At 48.5% G+C, this 17,930-nt stretch overlaps 1 protein-coding gene across 1 annotated transcript; it reads left to right on the top strand.

Annotated features, from left to right (window-relative positions):
• Positions 1-4,516: 4,516 nt before the first annotated feature.
• Positions 4,517-17,813, top strand: PPT1 (palmitoyl-protein thioesterase 1). The gene is made up of 9 exons (XM_075908947.1): positions 4,517-4,671; positions 6,494-6,603; positions 8,473-8,600; positions 9,036-9,106; positions 11,224-11,326; positions 11,431-11,521; positions 12,730-12,828; positions 13,701-13,772; positions 16,312-17,813. Exons 1-9 carry the CDS (start codon positions 4,566-4,568, stop codon positions 16,432-16,434), a joined length of 903 nt encoding a protein of 300 aa, XP_075765062.1. The 5' UTR covers positions 4,517-4,565; the 3' UTR covers positions 16,435-17,813.
• Positions 17,814-17,930: the final 117 nt, after the last annotated feature.

The following is a 17,930-nucleotide window of genomic DNA, read 5'->3' as shown; positions in this document are numbered from 1 at the left end:
GTTTTCAATAGCCAATTGAAACAGCAACAGGTGCTGAACCTCCTCTGAGTCTACTTATCGTTGTATGGCGGTTTGGAGCCTATCCAAAAATTACACATAGGGTTCCTGGGGGCCCTGGCGGACCGTAGCAAAAGATGTGTCCCTTTGGCCCGCATCAGGGACCTGTCATAAGGCTTGAAGGGTCAGCGATGTGGCTTGCGTAAATACCAAGCGATTCATCTGAGCCTGAGCATGGGGAGTAGCATATTGGCCCTGCCCTATGCGTTCATCTATGCCAACGTTTACCCCATTGGTAATATTATCCATAACTTGTGACATAACACCGTCACAATACTCAGTGTCCCAAACTGCATACTGCGCTGGGCTAAGTAGCAGGCGTAATAGCGTGCGACAATCATGCAGGGCCATAACATATGACTCCGAAATAGCCACAACCAAATTCATCGTATAAGAAGACTGTAATCCATAATCCTTCACAGATTTGCACAACTCTTTTACAAGTTCATATGGCAAAGCCTCATGTCGGGCGGGCCGTTGGGGCGCATATACAATTGGAAAAGCCTGTAGAAGCTGCACATCTTCTCTCCGAAGAGCCTCACGTCGGCATTCAGATAAAACCCCTGCCTGTTCATTATGCGAGGGTGCCGCCAAGGGGGGCCCATATGGAGTGACCGTGTGGCTTGCGGACCTGTATGAAGAAGCGGGAGCTAATGCTGGGGCAAAAGGCGGCAGGGCTACAATCAAGGACTGAGAAACAGCTTGTAGCCTCTGAGTCTGTAAAATTTGCTCCGCCGTCGGCGCAGATGCCGCCAGGGCCTTGACGGGCTCGAGCGACGGGTACGAGTCAGGCCCTACGCCGACCGCCGCCGTCCCTGTGTCAAAGGGGGTCCTCGGGCCCACTGTCCTCAGATTCACTGTCCTCAGCGCCGAGGCACAAGTCATCAGGCTCCGGGGAGAACGGGACCGTGGCGTACACTGGCTCACAATCCTCCCCGGGAGGTTTTGGGGGAGGGGACGAAGGATCCTCTGGGTCCTGATATGGCCTGGGATCAAATGTTGCTGACGCTTCCTTCAGGACCCGCTCGGTGGGATGCAATGCCCGTATGGCTGTATAAACAGTTCACCACGTTACTATGATCCCTTTTGGGAGGGATAATGCAAGATGTTCAGAGGTTCTCAATTCCTTGCCCACCTTCTCCCAGAAGGTCAAATCATAAGAACCCCCTTCCAGGAACCACGGGCAATGGTCTCGTATCCAAACCAACAGCTGAACCAGCTGTACAGGGGGAACCTTAAACCCCTGTTCCTTCATAATGTGCTGCAAGATCTCAAGCTGCAGTTTTTGCTCTTTCGTGGCAGACTGCCCCATTCTGTTACTCTGTCCGCGGCTGCTCACCTGTTCGTCCTGCGAATGGTGATGTCAGTAATTTCGGGAGCTCCTCTCAACAACTTATCCTCCGTCCAGCCGCGGGTACACCACCGGTTTGAATCACTCATTCAGTTCAAGCCCTGTATCTGGTGCCATTTGTGGTGTATGAAGGCACGGACTCTGGCCAGTGCAAGCACGAAATCATTTTATTGAAAGATTACAACTACCTTTACACCCTTAAAAGTTTACAAACTGCTTTTTCCCAAACTGCTTTTTCCCAGTCACAAAAACAGCATTCTCGAAGGTCATTGACTTAGGCAGATGTTGTTATTGTTGGCTCAGGCCTCTTGCTTGGTTTCGTCCTTGGGACGCTCTGTCATGCGGCCAAAGCACTATGCTTGCTGATTCTCTACATGACCCCACAACCCCTACTTCCCATGGCTCCATCATCCCCACTTCCCTCCACCACCCCTGGACCTTTCTGCACCCCTCACTTCCCATAGCTCTATTGCCCCTGGCCCCTAGTGCCCTATCAACACTGTGACCCCACAACCCCTACTTCCCATGGCTCCATCATCCCCACTTTCCTCCACCACCCCTGGTCCTTTCTGCACCCCTCACTTCCCATAGCTCTATTGCCCCTGGCCCCTAGTGCCCTATCAACCCTGTGACCCCACAACCCCTACTTCCCATGGCTCCATCATCCCCACTTTCCTCCACTACCTCTGGTCCTTTCTGCACCCCTCACTTCCCATAGCTCTATTGCCTCTGGCCCCTAGTGCCCTATCAACACTGTGACCCCACAACCCCTACTTCCCATGGCTCCATCATCCCCACTTTCCTCCACCACCCCTGGTCCTTTCTGCACCCCTCACTTTCCATAGCTCTATTGCCTCTGGCACCTAGTGTCCTATCAACACTGTGACCCTACAACCCCTACTTCCCATGGCTCCATCATCCCCACTTTCCTCCACCACCCCTGGTCCTTTCTGCACCACTCACTTCCCATAGCTCTATTGCCTCTGGCACCTAGTGTCCTATCAACACTGTGACCCTACAACCCCTACTTCCCATGGCTCCATCATCCCCACTTTCCTCCACCACCCCTGGTCCTTTCTGCACCCCTCACTTCCCATAGCTCTATTGCCCCTGGCCCCTAGTGCCCTATCAACACTGTGACCCTACAACCCCTACTTCCCATGGCTCCATCATCCCCCCTTTCCTCCACCACCTCTGGTCCTTTCTGCACCCCTCACTTCCCATAGCTCTATTGCCTCTGGCCCCTAGTGCCCTATCAACCCTGTGACCCCACAACCCCTACTTCCCATGGCTCCATCATCCCCACTTTCCTCCACCACCCCTGGTCCTTTCTGCACCCCTCACTTCCCATAGCTCTATTGCCTCTGGCACCTAGTGCCCTATCAACCCTGTGACCCCACAACCCCTACTTCCCATGGCTCCATCATCCCCACTTTCCTCCACCACCCCTGGTCCTTTCTGCACCCCTCACTTCCCATAGCTCTATTGCCTCTGGCACCTAGTGCCCTATCAACACTGTGACCCTACAACCCCTACTTCCCATGGCTCCATCATCCCCACTTTCCTCCACCACCCCTGGTCCTTTCTGCACCCCTCACTTCCCATAGCTCTATTGCCTCTGGCACCTAGTGCCCTATCAACCCTGTGACCCTACAACCCCTACTTCCCATGGCTCCATCATCCCCACTTTCCTCCACCACCCCTGGTCCTTTCTGCACCCCTCACTTCCCATAGCTCTATTGCCCCTGGCCCCTAGTGCCCTATCAACCCTGTGACCCCACAACCCCTACTTCCCATGGCTCCATCATCCCCACTTTCCTCCACCACCCCTGGTCCTTTCTGCACCCCTCACTTCCCATAGCTCTATTGCCTCTGGCCCCTAGTGCCCTATCAACACTGACCCCACAACCCCTACTTCCCATGGCTCCATCATCCCCACTTTCCTCCACCACCCCTGGTCCTTTCTGCACCCCTCACTTCCCATAGCTCTATTGCCTCTGGCCCCTAGTGCCCTATCAACACTGTGACCCCACAACCCCTACTTCCCATGGCTTCATCATCCCCACTTTCCTCCACCACCCCTGGTCCTTTCTGCACCCCTCACTTCCCATAGCTCTATTGCCTCTGGCCCCTAGTGCCCTATCAACACTGTGACCCCACAACCCCTACTTCCCATGGCTCCATCATCCCCACTTTCCTCCACCACCCCTGGTCCTTTCTGCACCCCTCACTTCCCATAGCTCTATTGCCCCTGGCCCCTAGTGCCCTATCAACACTGACCCCACAACCCCTACTTCCCATGGCTCCATCATCCCCACTTTCCTCCACCACCCCTGGTCCTTTCTGCACCCCTCACTTCCCATAGCTCTATTGCCTCTGGCCCCTAGTGCCCTATCAACACTGTGACCCCACAACCCCTACTTCCCATGGCTCCATCATCCCCACTTTCCTCCACCACCCCTGGTCCTTTCTGCACCACTCACTTCCCATAGCTCTATTGCCTCTGGCACCTAGTGTCCTATCAACACTGTGACCCTACAACCCCTACTTCCCATGGCTCCATCATCCCCACTTTCCTCCACCACCCCTGGTCCTTTCTGCACCCCTCACTTCCCATAGCTCTATTGCCCCTGGCCCCTAGTGCCCTATCAACACTGTGACCCTACAACCCCTACTTCCCATGGCTCCATCATCCCCACTTTCCTCCACCACCTCTGGTCCTTTCTGCACCCCTCACTTCCCATAGCTCTATTGCCTCTGGCCCCTAGTGCCCTATCAACCCTGTGACCCTACAACCCCTACTTCCCATGGCTCCATCATCCCCACTTTCCTCCACCACCCCTGGTCCTTTCTGCACCCCTCACTTCCCATAGCTCTATTGCCCCTGGCCCCTAGTGCCCTATCAACCCTGTGACCCCACAACCCCTACTTCCCATGGCTCCATCATCCCCACTTTCCTCCACCACCCCTGGTCCTTTCTGCACCCCTCACTTCCCATAGCTCTATTGCCTCTGGCCCCTAGTGCCCTATCAACACTGTGACCCTACAACCCCTACTTCCCATGGCTCCAACATCCCCCCCGGGCTGGAGCACCCCTCCCAACCAGCCTCCTCCCAACTGCCCCGCCCGCTCCCGGCGGGTCATGTGACAATGCAAGATGGCGGCGCGGAGGCTGCTGCTGCCGGTGGCGCTGCTCGCCTGCCTGCTGCGCTGCTCGGGGCGCCGCGCGGGCCCGGTGCCCCTGGTGCTCTGGCACGGGATGGGTGAGCGCGGGGCTCCTGCGGGCGGGGCTGCCTCCCGCCAGGCTTGCAGGGGGCGGGCTGGTGCTGTCAGCCAGGGCTGCAAGGGGGCAGCTGGGGGGAGCAGCCTCCCTGCAGGAGCATCCGGCGCAGTCTACCCGCGCGGCTCTTACAGCTGCGCTGCTGGAGCTCTCACTTCCCTAATCCCAGCCCGTGTGCAGAGCCTGCTTGTACTGACGGGCCGCGGGAGGGAGGGAGGGTGAAAGGAGTCTCTTAGCCGCGTGCGCACGGGAGAGGCTTGAACAAGAAGCAGTGCTCCCTGCCCTTGGAGCTTTCGGCCACATTCCACGTGATTATCATTTACGTGCCAAGAGAGTGAAACCATAGTGCGGGGACACACCCTTTCCTTGTGAAATGAGAGGTGGAAGGAAGTGAGGTTGGACTGGGAATGTGGGATCAAGTTGGCTTCTAAAGACTTAATCTACTCTGCTGCCCAGCACCCTTTGGGAGAGTTCCCTACACCGTTCTTTTCTATTTTAGGCCCTGTGTACATTATGAATTGTGTTTAAACGTGGTTGTGATTATGATTCAATAATGTTGTCACTTGCTTTCTTTTTGTCTACAGCTACATCGCAAAACCAATTTTAACATGGCTGTGTTTTGTAGCACTGATGAGATTTTAAATAAACACTTTGCTAGATCATTAAAAAAATCATTATCCCTGAAACAGAAGCACAGAGATGTAGCTTGTCCAACATTACCCAGTCAGGTCCCAGGTAGAACTGGGAAGTCTGGACTCTCTGTCCAGTGCCCTCTCCATATGATCATGTTGCCTGCATTTTTTCTTCTTACCTGAGATAAGCAATGTTAGGGTTAGTTCAGTCTAATAATATTAGTAATGTTTTCAAGATATTATCCTTGTTTACAGCCTGGGTGATTTGGGCACAGAAAGCCTCGCTCCAGGCATTTGAGGAAGACAGTGTAAGAGCATGAATACCAATAAGGTTCGAAAAAATTAGATTTTTATTGGCATGCATCCATAGATGCTGATTTCACGGTTACGTACAAATTGATGAAAAAATGTCCATGGACAATGACTACAATTTACAGATAGGCAAAATCAAAGTAAGAAAAGAATGTTTATCTGGTATATTTTGAAATGTAATGTTAACAGTTTGTTTTAATGGTTATAAAGCTTTTAATTTTTTGAATTTCAGTGTCAATAACTAATTGTCTGACCCTCCTCAGTTGCTTAATGAATAAAAAAAAATCTAAAAAAGCTTTACTTACACTTACACACAATTCTGACACAAATCAATTAAAATGTAAAAGTCCCAGCTTCCAGTCATAAGCTTGAACCACTAGACTAGGAAGTGTCTGGGCCAAAGATATCACAAATAAGTTATTCCTGTGGAATCAGGGTCCTGAACTCTATAGTATTGTCTGTAGACTTACGGTTTTGTATTAACGTGATTATTCAATCAAAATGTAAAGAACTGTAGCAAAGGATTTCCATAAGGATGAGAATAAGCGAAAGGCATGGAAGGCTGGGTAAGAATTTCAGTGTTCATGCTGTCTTTAGTATTTTGATAGTCTAAATCAGTGTCATGAACTTATCAGCAAGAGGGTGAAAGGAGTTCATCATAGTATGGAACCAAGAAGTACATTCAGGTGGTCCCTTTACAGGCTTTGTGCTTGAGGCACAAATATTTGCTGCATGGACATTTGGAAAAAACCCTCACATGTTGCTTTCCTGGGTGTGTAAGTTTTGTTTTCAGCACCTCATCCTTCGAGCGTGTGATGGTTTTATGATATTTGATGGGAATTTTCCTCATTCTTTTTGCAGGAGACAGTTGCTGTAACCCTGAAAGCATGGGATACATTAAAAAAATAGTGGAAAATAAAATACCAGGAATATATGTTCTGTCACTACAGATTGGAAAAAACTTGTTACAGGTAAAGTTGCTGCTATCCTGTATGAAGCTTCTGCTTCCATTGAGTATTTACTGATTAGTGATCAGATTCTGCACAGACTCTTAAAGGTGCTGTAAATAATTTGCAGTCCCTGCTTTTGACATAGATCCATAAAGATACAGGCAGAGCTTTCATTATTGTATCATTACTTTATCAAACAACTTTGTCTTGAAGAAACTGACTGCTTGTTAATCACATGTGGAAGAAAACCAGGGATATGATAAATCCCTGATTCAAATGTGATTTTTATGCAAATTCTGATCAGCATGTAGAAACATCTAAAGATATTAGCTGGGTGAGGAGATACCATGTTTTTGAAGGGGGATACTTGTCTCCTCTAGGGATGTTAAAATTAGATTAATCAAGTAATTGAATAGTTGATGGCATTTCCACTGACTATTTGATTAGTCGATAAGGGCGGTTCCGAAATGTAGCAAGAGCCCACCCTGCTGTTGCTACGTTTCAAAGGTGGAAGTGCCATGCAGCATTTCGCCATTGAAATGTACAAGAGCCCCAGCGGGAACTCTTGTACATTTCAAAGGTGGAACGCCACCGCTGCACCCCTACTACTTCCCACGAAGCTGGGGGGAACCAGCTTTTAAGCCAGCCCCTTCCCCCCCGTCCTGCCTCTTTCTGATAGAAGCAGCAAGGGGGGAGAGGGAGGTGACTAGTGTGTTGACTGTCTGATAAGCTTGTGCTTATCGGATAGTCGATTAGTTGCTTACATCCCTAGTCTATTCCTATTTATTATGCTAAGCACATTTTATTTACTCATTTTATATTGTATTTTACTAGTATAAGAAAGATATAGCCTGACTCGTGTATTGTTGATTGTGATGAGAGTGCCCAGAGGCTTACCTTACTAGCAGTGCATTAGAGTGCAGTTCAAGTAAGAGCAGTCACAAGAATGGGGGACATGTCTTGTTACCTGGATTCATAGAGGGTACAGATAACCAGGTTTGGTGGGAATTCAAACTTTTATAACATCAGGGTGTCTATGACAACTTACTGTTGGGCTGGGAGATCACAAAGAGTCTCATAAAACTGGGGTCTACCTATAACTAGGGATGTAAAATCCCATTTAATTATTTAACCAGTTAACCGATAAAAGGGGATGCTCCTAGCCCTACTAGGCAGGAGCAGCCCCTGTCCGCTGCAGACAGGGTAGCTGCTCCAGCCCCCACGGGTTAACTGTTGATTTGGAACCATAACCATTATCCATTAAGGGTGATGCTTACCAGTTGACCTTTCAGATCCCTGCCTTTAACTAGGATCCTACCAATTTCACACTCCTAGGATTTTAAAAATAGTAAATTTTGATTTCAGATACCAAATTGTTTGATTGCATGGTGTTTTAACTGTAGAGGCCACGACCCAAAAGGAGTCAGTGGGCAGGGATTGTGAGGATATTGTTGGGGGCAGGATGATATTTCCACCTTACTTCTGCACTGCTGTCTTCAGAACTGGGGACTTGGCCAGCAGCCACCATTCCCTAGCCCCCCAGCCAGGCAGCAATATAGAAGTAAGGGTAGCAATCCCTATACAATAACCCCTCCCACCACAGAACCCCCCAGTTTGAGAAATGCTGTATACTCTACCCATGAAATCTGTATAGGATAGGGTAGAAGTACACACAAATCAGATTTCACGGAGGAGCCCAGATTGGACGGTCCATGACATTTTTCGTGGTTGTGAATTTGGTAGGGTCCTACCTGTAAACTCCTGCCAGGAATTTAAGGCCTATGGCGTCTTTCCCAATGGAGAAATCTTAAAAATCCTTTGAACAACAACATTAAAATGAACCCACAGTAAAGATAATTTGCTTATCTGTTCCTCTTGTTTATTTCCCAGGATATGGAGAACAGTTACTTCATGAATGTGAACCAACAAGTGGCACTGGTTTGTGACCAGCTTGCGAGGGACCCTCACTTGCAAGGCGGCTACAATTCTGTGGGATTCTCCCAGGGAGGCCAATTCCTGTAAGTTTACAGTTGGATTTATTTTAGACAAATGTTTTAGGTTATAGTAGTTCAGGTGGGAATCTCCCTCCCACGCCTGCTGTGGGGTTCAAAAGAAAGTGTAATTAAGTGTACTCTGGGTTTCATGGTTACATTTGTTTTAAAATGCTGTATTTTTACAAGTTTTATGAGCACATTACAATTGTAAATTAGCCCTCACCACACCCTTATAACACAGATAAGATTTCTTCAGATGGGGAAACTGAGGCACAGAGTGATTAACGGTAACATTTTCAAAAGTGTTCATCCCATTGATGGGACTTAGGCAGTTATGCTAAGTAACTAATCTAAAGCTGGTCAGAGGCAGCGCTTGAGTATGGTTGCTTAAAGTGCTCTGTACAAATAGACTAGCAATTGTGTAGGATGTGGGATGCTAACCCTGTCTCTTTTCCCTAGGAGGGCAGTGGCACAGAGATGTCCTTCTCCTCCGATGTTCAATTTGATTTCCATTGGAGGGCAGCACCAAGGTAACTCCCTCTTTCATTTCTAGAGTCCTCCAAGAAAAGATTGAGAGGAGACATAATAGCAGCTTTTGGAGTGAGAAAAATTATTCTCCTTAATGTCTAAGATAGGACAAGAAACGATAGGCTTAAATTGCAGCTAAGGAGATTTAGGTTGGACATTAGGAAAAACTTCCTAACTGTCAGGATGGTTAAACACTGGAATAAGTTGCCTAGGGAGGTTGTGGAATCTCCACCTCTGGAGATATTTAAGAGCAGGTTAGATAGACCTCTATCAGGGATGGTCTAGGTACTGGGTCCTGCCATGAGGGCAGGGAACTGGACTCTTATGACCTCTCAAGGTCCCTTCCAGTGTTTTATGATTCTATGATTAGGAAAAATTTCCTAATTGTTAGGGTGGTTAAGCATTGGAATAAATTGCTTAGGGTGTGTGCATGTGTGTAACCGGGTCCTGTGGGGTGGGGTGCTCGACCGTTCGAACTTTACCCCAAACCCCCTCCCCGGCTTCTGTGCACCTGCTAGTCACTCCCGCGGTCCAAACCCGTAGGCTCTTCGGGGCCTACACCCCTGGTTCCAGGCCGGTCTCTTCCGGGTCAGGTCTCTGCTCCAGCTTCCGGTCCCCGGTGAAGGGCTCCGCCCTAGTCCCCGGTCTGCGCCGCGGGGGCTACTTCTGATCCTTGTTCCAGACCGACCTTCCGTCTTTGCTCTCCCAGGTTTGTCGCTCCGGCGTCGGTCTGTGGGGGTTTGAGAGCAACACCAGCCCCTGCTCTCCTCCTCTTATCCATCCTCCTCGGCATGCCCCCGCCCGGTTCACGGCCAGGGGTCTCTGCGCTGACTAGCCACGGACGCCCTCCCACTCGGGCGTCGCTCCTGCCTTCACACCACAGCCCGCCGGCCCTGGGCTGCCGCGCGTGCGGGTTTTAAATCACACGCCTCTCCCAGCTCCGCGCTGCAGCCCGCCAGGTCCGGGCTGCTGTGAGTGCAGGGGTTGGATCCCCCATCACAGTGTGGAATCTCCATAACTTGAAATATTTAAGAACTGGTTAGACAAACATCTATCAGGCATGATCTGGATGGTGCTTGGTCCTGCCATGAAGGCTGGGGACTGGACTTGACCTCTCGAGGTCCCTTCCATTTCTAATATTCTATGATTCTAAGAGTCATCCCTGCTTCCAATGGAGTGGGAGCTGCTGGAGGGATAAAACAAACTGTCTTCCCTTGCTCCAAAAGCCGTCCCTCCCTCCCCCCACACTGAAAGCTGCTTTTTGACTGACTTTAATTTGAAATAAATTTGATGCTTTTGCTTGAATCTTAATAGGATTTGATCATTGAGTGCTTGTGTTCTGGGTTGATGTTGGGTAGGTTCGCTGATAGATCCAGTTGAAGTGGTTCCAAGTTAAAATAGATACTGACAAATGTTCTTCAGGGGGCAGGGAGGAATCCTCCCAATGTATGTGACTATCCAATTAGCCAAATAGATGCCTTTTACCTAGATTAGAAGAATCAGCGATTGCCTTTTGTTGGAGCATATACAGGACTGCAGAGAGCAATAGACTGATCTGATGTAGGAGCTTCCACAAAACGAAACTTACTCAGATTGGCCACAATGTGATTGGCTGATAGAGAGCTGAAGTTATGAGCATTTAAAGTATTAAACTACCCAGAGGGAGGAGAGTTATTCAGACTGGTTCAAGGAGATAAAATGAATGATAAGAGGATGAAATGACAGGACAATGGTTAAATGCCAGGGGAAACATCTGTCTGTGAAAAATTCAAGACAGGAGTAATCTCCCAAGGGCACCTCTCCCTGGATACTCCATTGCATGAATCTGTTTAATGCACTATGCACAATTGTAGCAATATGCTGTTGGGAACAATAGTGCAGCTTTGGGGACTAACGAGCCAGGAGGCATTTCCATTTATGTGTATGACCTTCTTCTCCATAATGATGCCCTCTGCTGGTCCACTAAAGATCATCAGTTCTCTCTCCACCTAAAAGACCACTGGATTCCTTGGAATAATTCCAGTTGTTGGGCCAAGAGGAGGAGGTTTTTCATTTGTGGTTGCAATTGTGTGGCTTTCAGTGCTTTCATGGAATGGAGAAGCTTATCTTTCTGCCCTAGGTGTGTACGGCTTTCCACGCTGTCCTGGGGAGAGTTCCCGCATCTGTGATTGGATCCGAAAGATGCTGGACCTTGGAGTCTACACGAAGGTGGTTCAGGAACGGTGAGTATGTTTGGCAGGGCCTGTGCGGACTGCAAAGGCAGAAGCAAGATGTCCCCTTTGGCTCGTGTGTTTCCAGTGCGAGCTTCATTCTCTCTCCCCTACAGCCTGGTGCAGGCAGAATACTGGCATGACCCCCTGAAGGAGGAGGAGTACCGGAAAAACAGCATCTTCCTGGCTGACATTAATCAGGAGAAGGTAAAGGCCGATGCTATGCTTATCGCACTCAGCCTGGCATGTTAATAAGGCATTAAGGAGAACAGTGCTGTCCAACATTGGAATGGCTGAGATTTTCTTCTCTTTATTTTCATGGCTGGCATCTTTCATGTTTAATTGTTTTAGTGGGTCTTTCTGTTGTGAGGTAGGAGTGGCCATGGCAGAGCACCCTAGTATGCCTTTTACTGTTCCCAGTGCTGTTGCAGATATTTTTGCATGTGGCTGTAGAAAAATATCTTCTCCCCAGCATGGCAGCAGATTGGTGACTGTCTCCTGTGCAATAAGAATCAAGATTTGTATAGCTTTCCCTTGTCAAAGCACCTTGAAGTAACCAGTTAATCCTCACAAACCCAACGTGAGGGAGAGGGGGAAATGTTCCCCATCTGTAAAATGGGGATAAGCAATTTAATCATAGGAAATTGGTATCAGTGCTAGGGTTACAATGTGTGGGTTCCTGGTAGGGATGTTAAATATTGGTTAATCAAATAGCCGAGTAACCTCATGAATTCTTTTTGGTTAGTCGACTATTCTATAGTCCCAGGCGCGGGGCTGGCAGCAGTGTAGGGTGCCAGGTAGGAGCTACTCCACAAGGGGAACCAGTTTAAAAACCAGCTCCTATTGCGCACCAGCTTCTTGTCACCATGTGTTGCTGCCTCTGCCTTCGATTAATCGATAAGGGCGCCTCCCCCTTTGAAGTGTAGCAACAACCCCAGGGAGCATGAGGCCAATGGCGGACCCTGCTAGCCCTGTGCTCCTTGCAGCACTGCATATGGAGCCCAGGGTCAGCTGGGGACTCAGCTGGTCCTGTGCTGCACATGGTGTTTCAAAGTGGCAGACCCCGGGCTTCATGTGGCGTTTCAAAGCGGCAGTGCTGCATGGAGCCTGGCACTTGGCTCTACATGGCACTACCACTTTGAAGTACCTCCTCCTCTATCCCCCTCCCTCCCCGCCCTCTTGCTGCTGCTTTCTGATAGAGACAGCAAGGGAGAGGGAGCTAGTTAACTTGTGTGTCAACTATCCAATAAGCATTTGCTTATTGGATAGTCGACTAGTTGTTCACATCCCTAGTGTGTAACAAGTGTGACACCTGTTTGACAATATTTGCAGCAGCCCCCATCTCAGTGAGACTCCAGATTGCCCTATTTCTAACAAAGCTCTCCTTCTTCTTGTTCCAACATTTCTTTTTCCAGGGCATTAATGCGACCTACAAGAAAAACCTGATGGCTTTGAAAAAGTTTGTGATGGTGAAATTTCTCAATGACACCATGGTAGATCCTCCAGCCTCAGAGGTGAGGAAGTCCTCACATGCTTGGGATAAGGCAGGCGAGACTTAGGCAGAGAGCTTTCATTTCCTAATGCCTTTGTCTAGTTCTGACTAGTGCCCAACTTTGAATACAAATCCAGGATGCTGTAAATCTAAGCATAGACCAAAACTGAATCCACACATGTAGATTCAGCCAGTTTCACAAACAAATCAGGCAAGACCACTAGCAAAGGGAAGGGAATATGGTCTTTGCCCATTCAGGATGTGCCAAACTTGGGAGTTGGCCATAGAGGATTATCCTCAGGGGGAGAATTTCTTCAAACAGGATCATTGCACCAAAAAGTCCCAGTACTGATCCAGAGCTGTTGGAACCACTCGGTGGAGACCAGACAGCCTGATTGGCGATAAGTGCCTTGGATAGCTATGGTCTGAGGAGAGCTGCTCAAATACCTCATGATCTGGATTAAGGCTGCCTTGTACTAGCAGCCTCTTGGATCAGGTTAAGCACAGGTGAGGGTTGTAGTGAGTCTGGATCTAGTATCTTTAACTTCACCCAACCATGACTCTGAGAAGAGTGTTCATGTAGGCCTCAGACAATGTGACTGCATTGGCAGTGTAAGCCTAAGGATGAGCATTTCATACTCTGAAGAGCTGCAGTCGTCTGAGGCACTAGGTAAGGACAGCATTGGCACTAACTGGTTTAGGAAACCGAGGGTTGTTTGCATATTAAAGTTTCCACCCTGTCTGTTGATAGCAGGGTTCTCTTGGGTTTATTCAATCTGAAGAGGTAATTGGTAGATTCAAGTGGGGGAGGAACTCCAAGCCAAAGCATGCTCTCTTCCTCAGTGAGAAGAACAGTCTGCCCAGCTCTCTCGTTTCCTTCTTTTTCTTCTCTAGTGGTTTGGATTTTACAGAAGTGGGCAAGCCAAGGAGACCATCCCACTACAGCAGACCTCACTTTACACAGAGGTAACTAGCTGGATCTTCTGTGGAAGAATCTGTCTCCTTAGGGTTGCCAAATTAGATTGGATGCATTCCTGGAGGTTTCATCAATTGATAATTTTTTAAAGATTAACCTTTAATTCCCAGAGACTCAGTAACTCTATGTCTCCCCTGTCAATAGCTTAAACTGTCTCCAGGAATCTTGGAGATTCAAAATTCCACTATTTAGATTCGTCCTCTTTCTCATTAAAGAGATCAGTTTGTATTTGGATTATATAAGGACAAGGCTTGATCTGTTGATTAATTCCAAGAAAGATGTGGTTAGCTTCCCATCAACTATTATCCCCATTGAACAGATAGGGAACTGAGGAGCCTAAATATCTCAGGGTTGCATAGGAGTCTGTGGTAGAGCAAGGAATGAAACTTGGGTCTCATGAATTACAGACCAGCATCCTAATGCTGCCTCTCTTTTTTTACTCTCAGCCGGAGATAACTTAGCCAAAAGTACATTACTGCCAGGCCACCAATGTATGCAGTGGACTTAATGCTAATCGTGCTGACAGTGCTCTAAATCAGGAGTAAGGCCACTGAAATTAAAATCTCTGAGGGCTAGTCTACGTGACGGTTATATTGATCTAAGTTATATAACTTCAGCTACAAGAATAATGTAGCTGGGGTTGCTATACTTAGACCTACTTACCAAAGTGTCTTCAGTGCAGTGTGTTAATGGATGACATTCTCTTTGCAACTCCCCTTGCATTTGTTTTGGTGGAGTACCAGAGTCGAGGCAAGAGTGATCAGTGGTCGATTTATAGAGTCTGTATTAGACTTTATAAATCAACCCCCACAGGATGAATTGCTGCCAGTAGCATAAACATACCCTAAAAGTGGCACAAACTTCCAACTTGTTCCAGCCTCATGCACACATTGGCCAGTTGAGTTGCCTCTCCCTTTAGGTGTGTGTTTCTTTTTAAGCAGGGGAAATGAACGAACCTTTCCTGGCAGCAATCCATGAACCTAGCCCATGGTCTTCACCACCAGACACAGGGAATGTTGAGAGAGCTCTTGATAAACCATGGTATTGCAGTCTCAGCCTAGCATGTGGTTTTCAGGAAAAGACCTGCCCTAGTCCAGCTTTCATTGCATTTTATAGTTCCCTATTTTTAAAATTAGATTTTGAAAGCTGATACTTATCACAGGAGCAGATGCATTTCCTAGCAGGGCTGTTTTCATACAGCCTGAACTCCAAGGGCTGTGCTAACTGATCCACTTATTCTCAAAATATTTGTCTGTTCTACTGAATAATATAGCAAAAGGCTCCCTGCCTGGCAATGATGAAGTGCTTTCTGTTGGTGATGGGGGCAGGGAGGGAGGGGAATAAAACTTGAATTTCAGAAAGGTGCCAGGGGAACTTTTGTAAATAACTGATGTCCAGAAGAAAGAAAATAGAGAGTGGTTCCTAATGCAGAGATGGGCAAGACATACATAGCCTGCCCCGCCAGACCCTCAGGAAGGGAACAGCATGCTCACAGTGGCTGGATGCTCCGTGGGTCCCTCTACTGTGTCTGTGCTGGCCCCAGCACGATCTCTCAGCTCCCAGGGGCTGGTTTAGGCCTGGCTCCCCATGGAGAGAGGTACATGGAGGGAGGAGACAGCTGTTTGGGGCTGCAGCAGGCAGGGAGCCTGCCTGGGAGTCCTGCTGGGCTACTGGCCAGGACCTGCCTAGGTAAGCACTTCCTGGCCAGAGCCTGCCTCTGGCTCCCTACCCCTCCTGTCCCAGGTCACCACCCAAACCCTCTGCCCTGGTTCCCAATTCCCTCCCAGACCCTGCATCCTCTCCTATAGTCCTTCCCCAGGCCAGAATCTTCTCCTGTATGCCTTCCTTAACCCTAATTCCCTCAGACCCCACACCTCTCCCCCTACCCCAACCTCCATCCCAGACTCTGCACCCTCTCCGTAGAAAAATGTGGTCTTCGATTGCTTACCAAAATCTTGGAGTGACCTGTCCACCCCTGAGCTAATTGAAGGCACGGGCTGATCTATACTAGTTTTAGACAGTGTGGTATTATGAGAATGAAAGGGTCAAGCACAGGAGGGCACGAGTTTTATTTGCAGTTACTGGTGTATTTTGTATCACTTAATCCTTTCCTCCAAATGTTAAAAGGGAGTCACTCTAGCTACATTGAACCAATATTTAAATAGCTTTCAGTGTCACTGAGCATGTAGTTAAACTGGTGTAAGGGTCTCATTCTGAACCTAAGTCCTCATAAGAGAGAAAAGGTGGATGAAGAAACATCTTTTATTGGACCAAATTCTGCTGGTGAAAGACAAGCTTTTGGGCTACACAGAGCTCTTCAGGTCTGCGTGTAGCGCAAAAACTTGCCTCTTTCACCAGAAGTTGGTTGAATAAGAGCTATTACTTCATCCCCCTAGTCTCTCCAATGTCCTGGGATCAGGATGGCTACAATACTGTGAAACACCACCACTTAAGTCTCATGAAACTCACTGGGACCAACGAGCTTTGGATTACATATCCTGTTCACATGATGGTCTCCTTGTCTCTTAGGATCAGCTGGGGCTGCAGCAGATGGACAAGGCAGGAAAGCTGGTATTCCTGTCTGTGGAAGGAGATCATCTTCGCTTTTCTGAAGAGTGGTTCTATACAAACATCCTCCCCTTCCTACATTGAAGCCGATGTGTCAGCAGCCTGACAAGAGGAAGTGACTTCTATCAGACCAAGCTCCTGAAACAAGGCGGGGGGGGGGGGGGAAGTCACCTATCAAGTTCCAACTTGGATCCAATTGATGTAGATAACAAGCTAAGCTGCCATTTAACGGGGAACAGCATGCCCTGCATAGAAGCCTGCTGCAGCATGATATCTGAGCTAAACAAGTATAAGGGCATCCTAGTCTGCTGGCTGTGAACATATAGTGCATTAGAAGTAGCATGGATTACATTAAATGTTACATGCTTCTCTGATGTAGTATATAGCCCAACCCAGACTAGGCTGTGGTGTTACATTATCTTGTTTGAAAACCATACTAATGTAATTGCACCAGTCACATGCTAGATGTAGTTTAATAGCTGAGCCACTTGGGACTGGATAGTCTCAGCTTTATTAGAGCTACGTTATAATGGGGGGGGGGGGGCAAGATAGGGTTCATGGTCTGAATCCAGCCTGTGGGTGCCCTGCTGCGGACCCTAGGCCAATCAAGACCTGGGGATGGAAGAGTGGGCAGCGTCTCCTCCTGCCAGGGGTATGCAGCACCAGAGGGAATCACCAGCTGTTCAAAATGGCTGGTGGTTCCCTTTAGGCACTGCACACCCTACCTCTGGCAGGGCAGGGGAAAAAGACAGGGCCTAAGGGTGAAGAATTGCACAGACTGGCCTGTGGGCAGAGGGAGCACACAGTCTCCTCCCACTGCTAGGGTTGTGTGGCACCTAGAGAGAACAGTCAGCTGTTTGAAATGGCTGGTGGATCTCTACAGCACCATATGCCCCTGACAGGGTGAGGGGCAAAGACTTCACATGCTTCCCCACCCCTATATTAATCAGGGCCAGCAGAGCACACAAAGTCACCTCCCCTCACCAGGGTGGACCACTCCTAGAGGGAACAGCCCCCTTCTAACCCAGGCCCTACCCCTTCTGGGCTGGCCCACAACCACTTCTGAAATGTGGGAAGTAGCCCCCCTGCAAAAGTTATTGTTCACCCCTGTTCTAACCACATGTGCTGTCCCTCTAACCAGGGATTTAATAGTAACAGACATAACTAATTTAGATACAGCTCATAGAGTGAGGAGGACCACCACTTAAGATGGTGCTGAGTCCTGCCATGAGGGCAGGGGACTGGACTCAATGACCTCTCAAGGTCCCTTCCAGTTTAAAGTTCTGTGATTAGAGATAGGGGAGAAGACCTGGTTACTACTGGGGTAGCTAGAGGTGCCAGCTCATGGGATTATGTTTCAGTGATTAAGAGTTTTTATAACAGTTGTTGGTTGACTAACTACTATTCTGCTGGTTTGATGTTGATACTCTTTAATAAAGAATGTTTTATATATGTCTAATGAACTAAGGGTTAGCCTCTTACTGGCATAGCAGTGACTGTTCCCTTCCTCAGCAAGGGAACTAGCAGCATCAACTTGAAAAAAGGAAAGTAGTGCTAGGAGATGCAGTGCCTTCCATGTA

The sequence above is a fragment of the Pelodiscus sinensis genome, chromosome 25 (genome assembly GCF_049634645.1).
Source record: "Pelodiscus sinensis isolate JC-2024 chromosome 25, ASM4963464v1, whole genome shotgun sequence".
In the NCBI taxonomy this organism is placed as follows: domain Eukaryota; kingdom Metazoa; phylum Chordata; order Testudines; family Trionychidae; genus Pelodiscus; species Pelodiscus sinensis.
The sequence above is the reverse complement of the archived record's forward strand: the minus strand, read 5'-3'. Positions and strand labels throughout refer to the sequence as shown.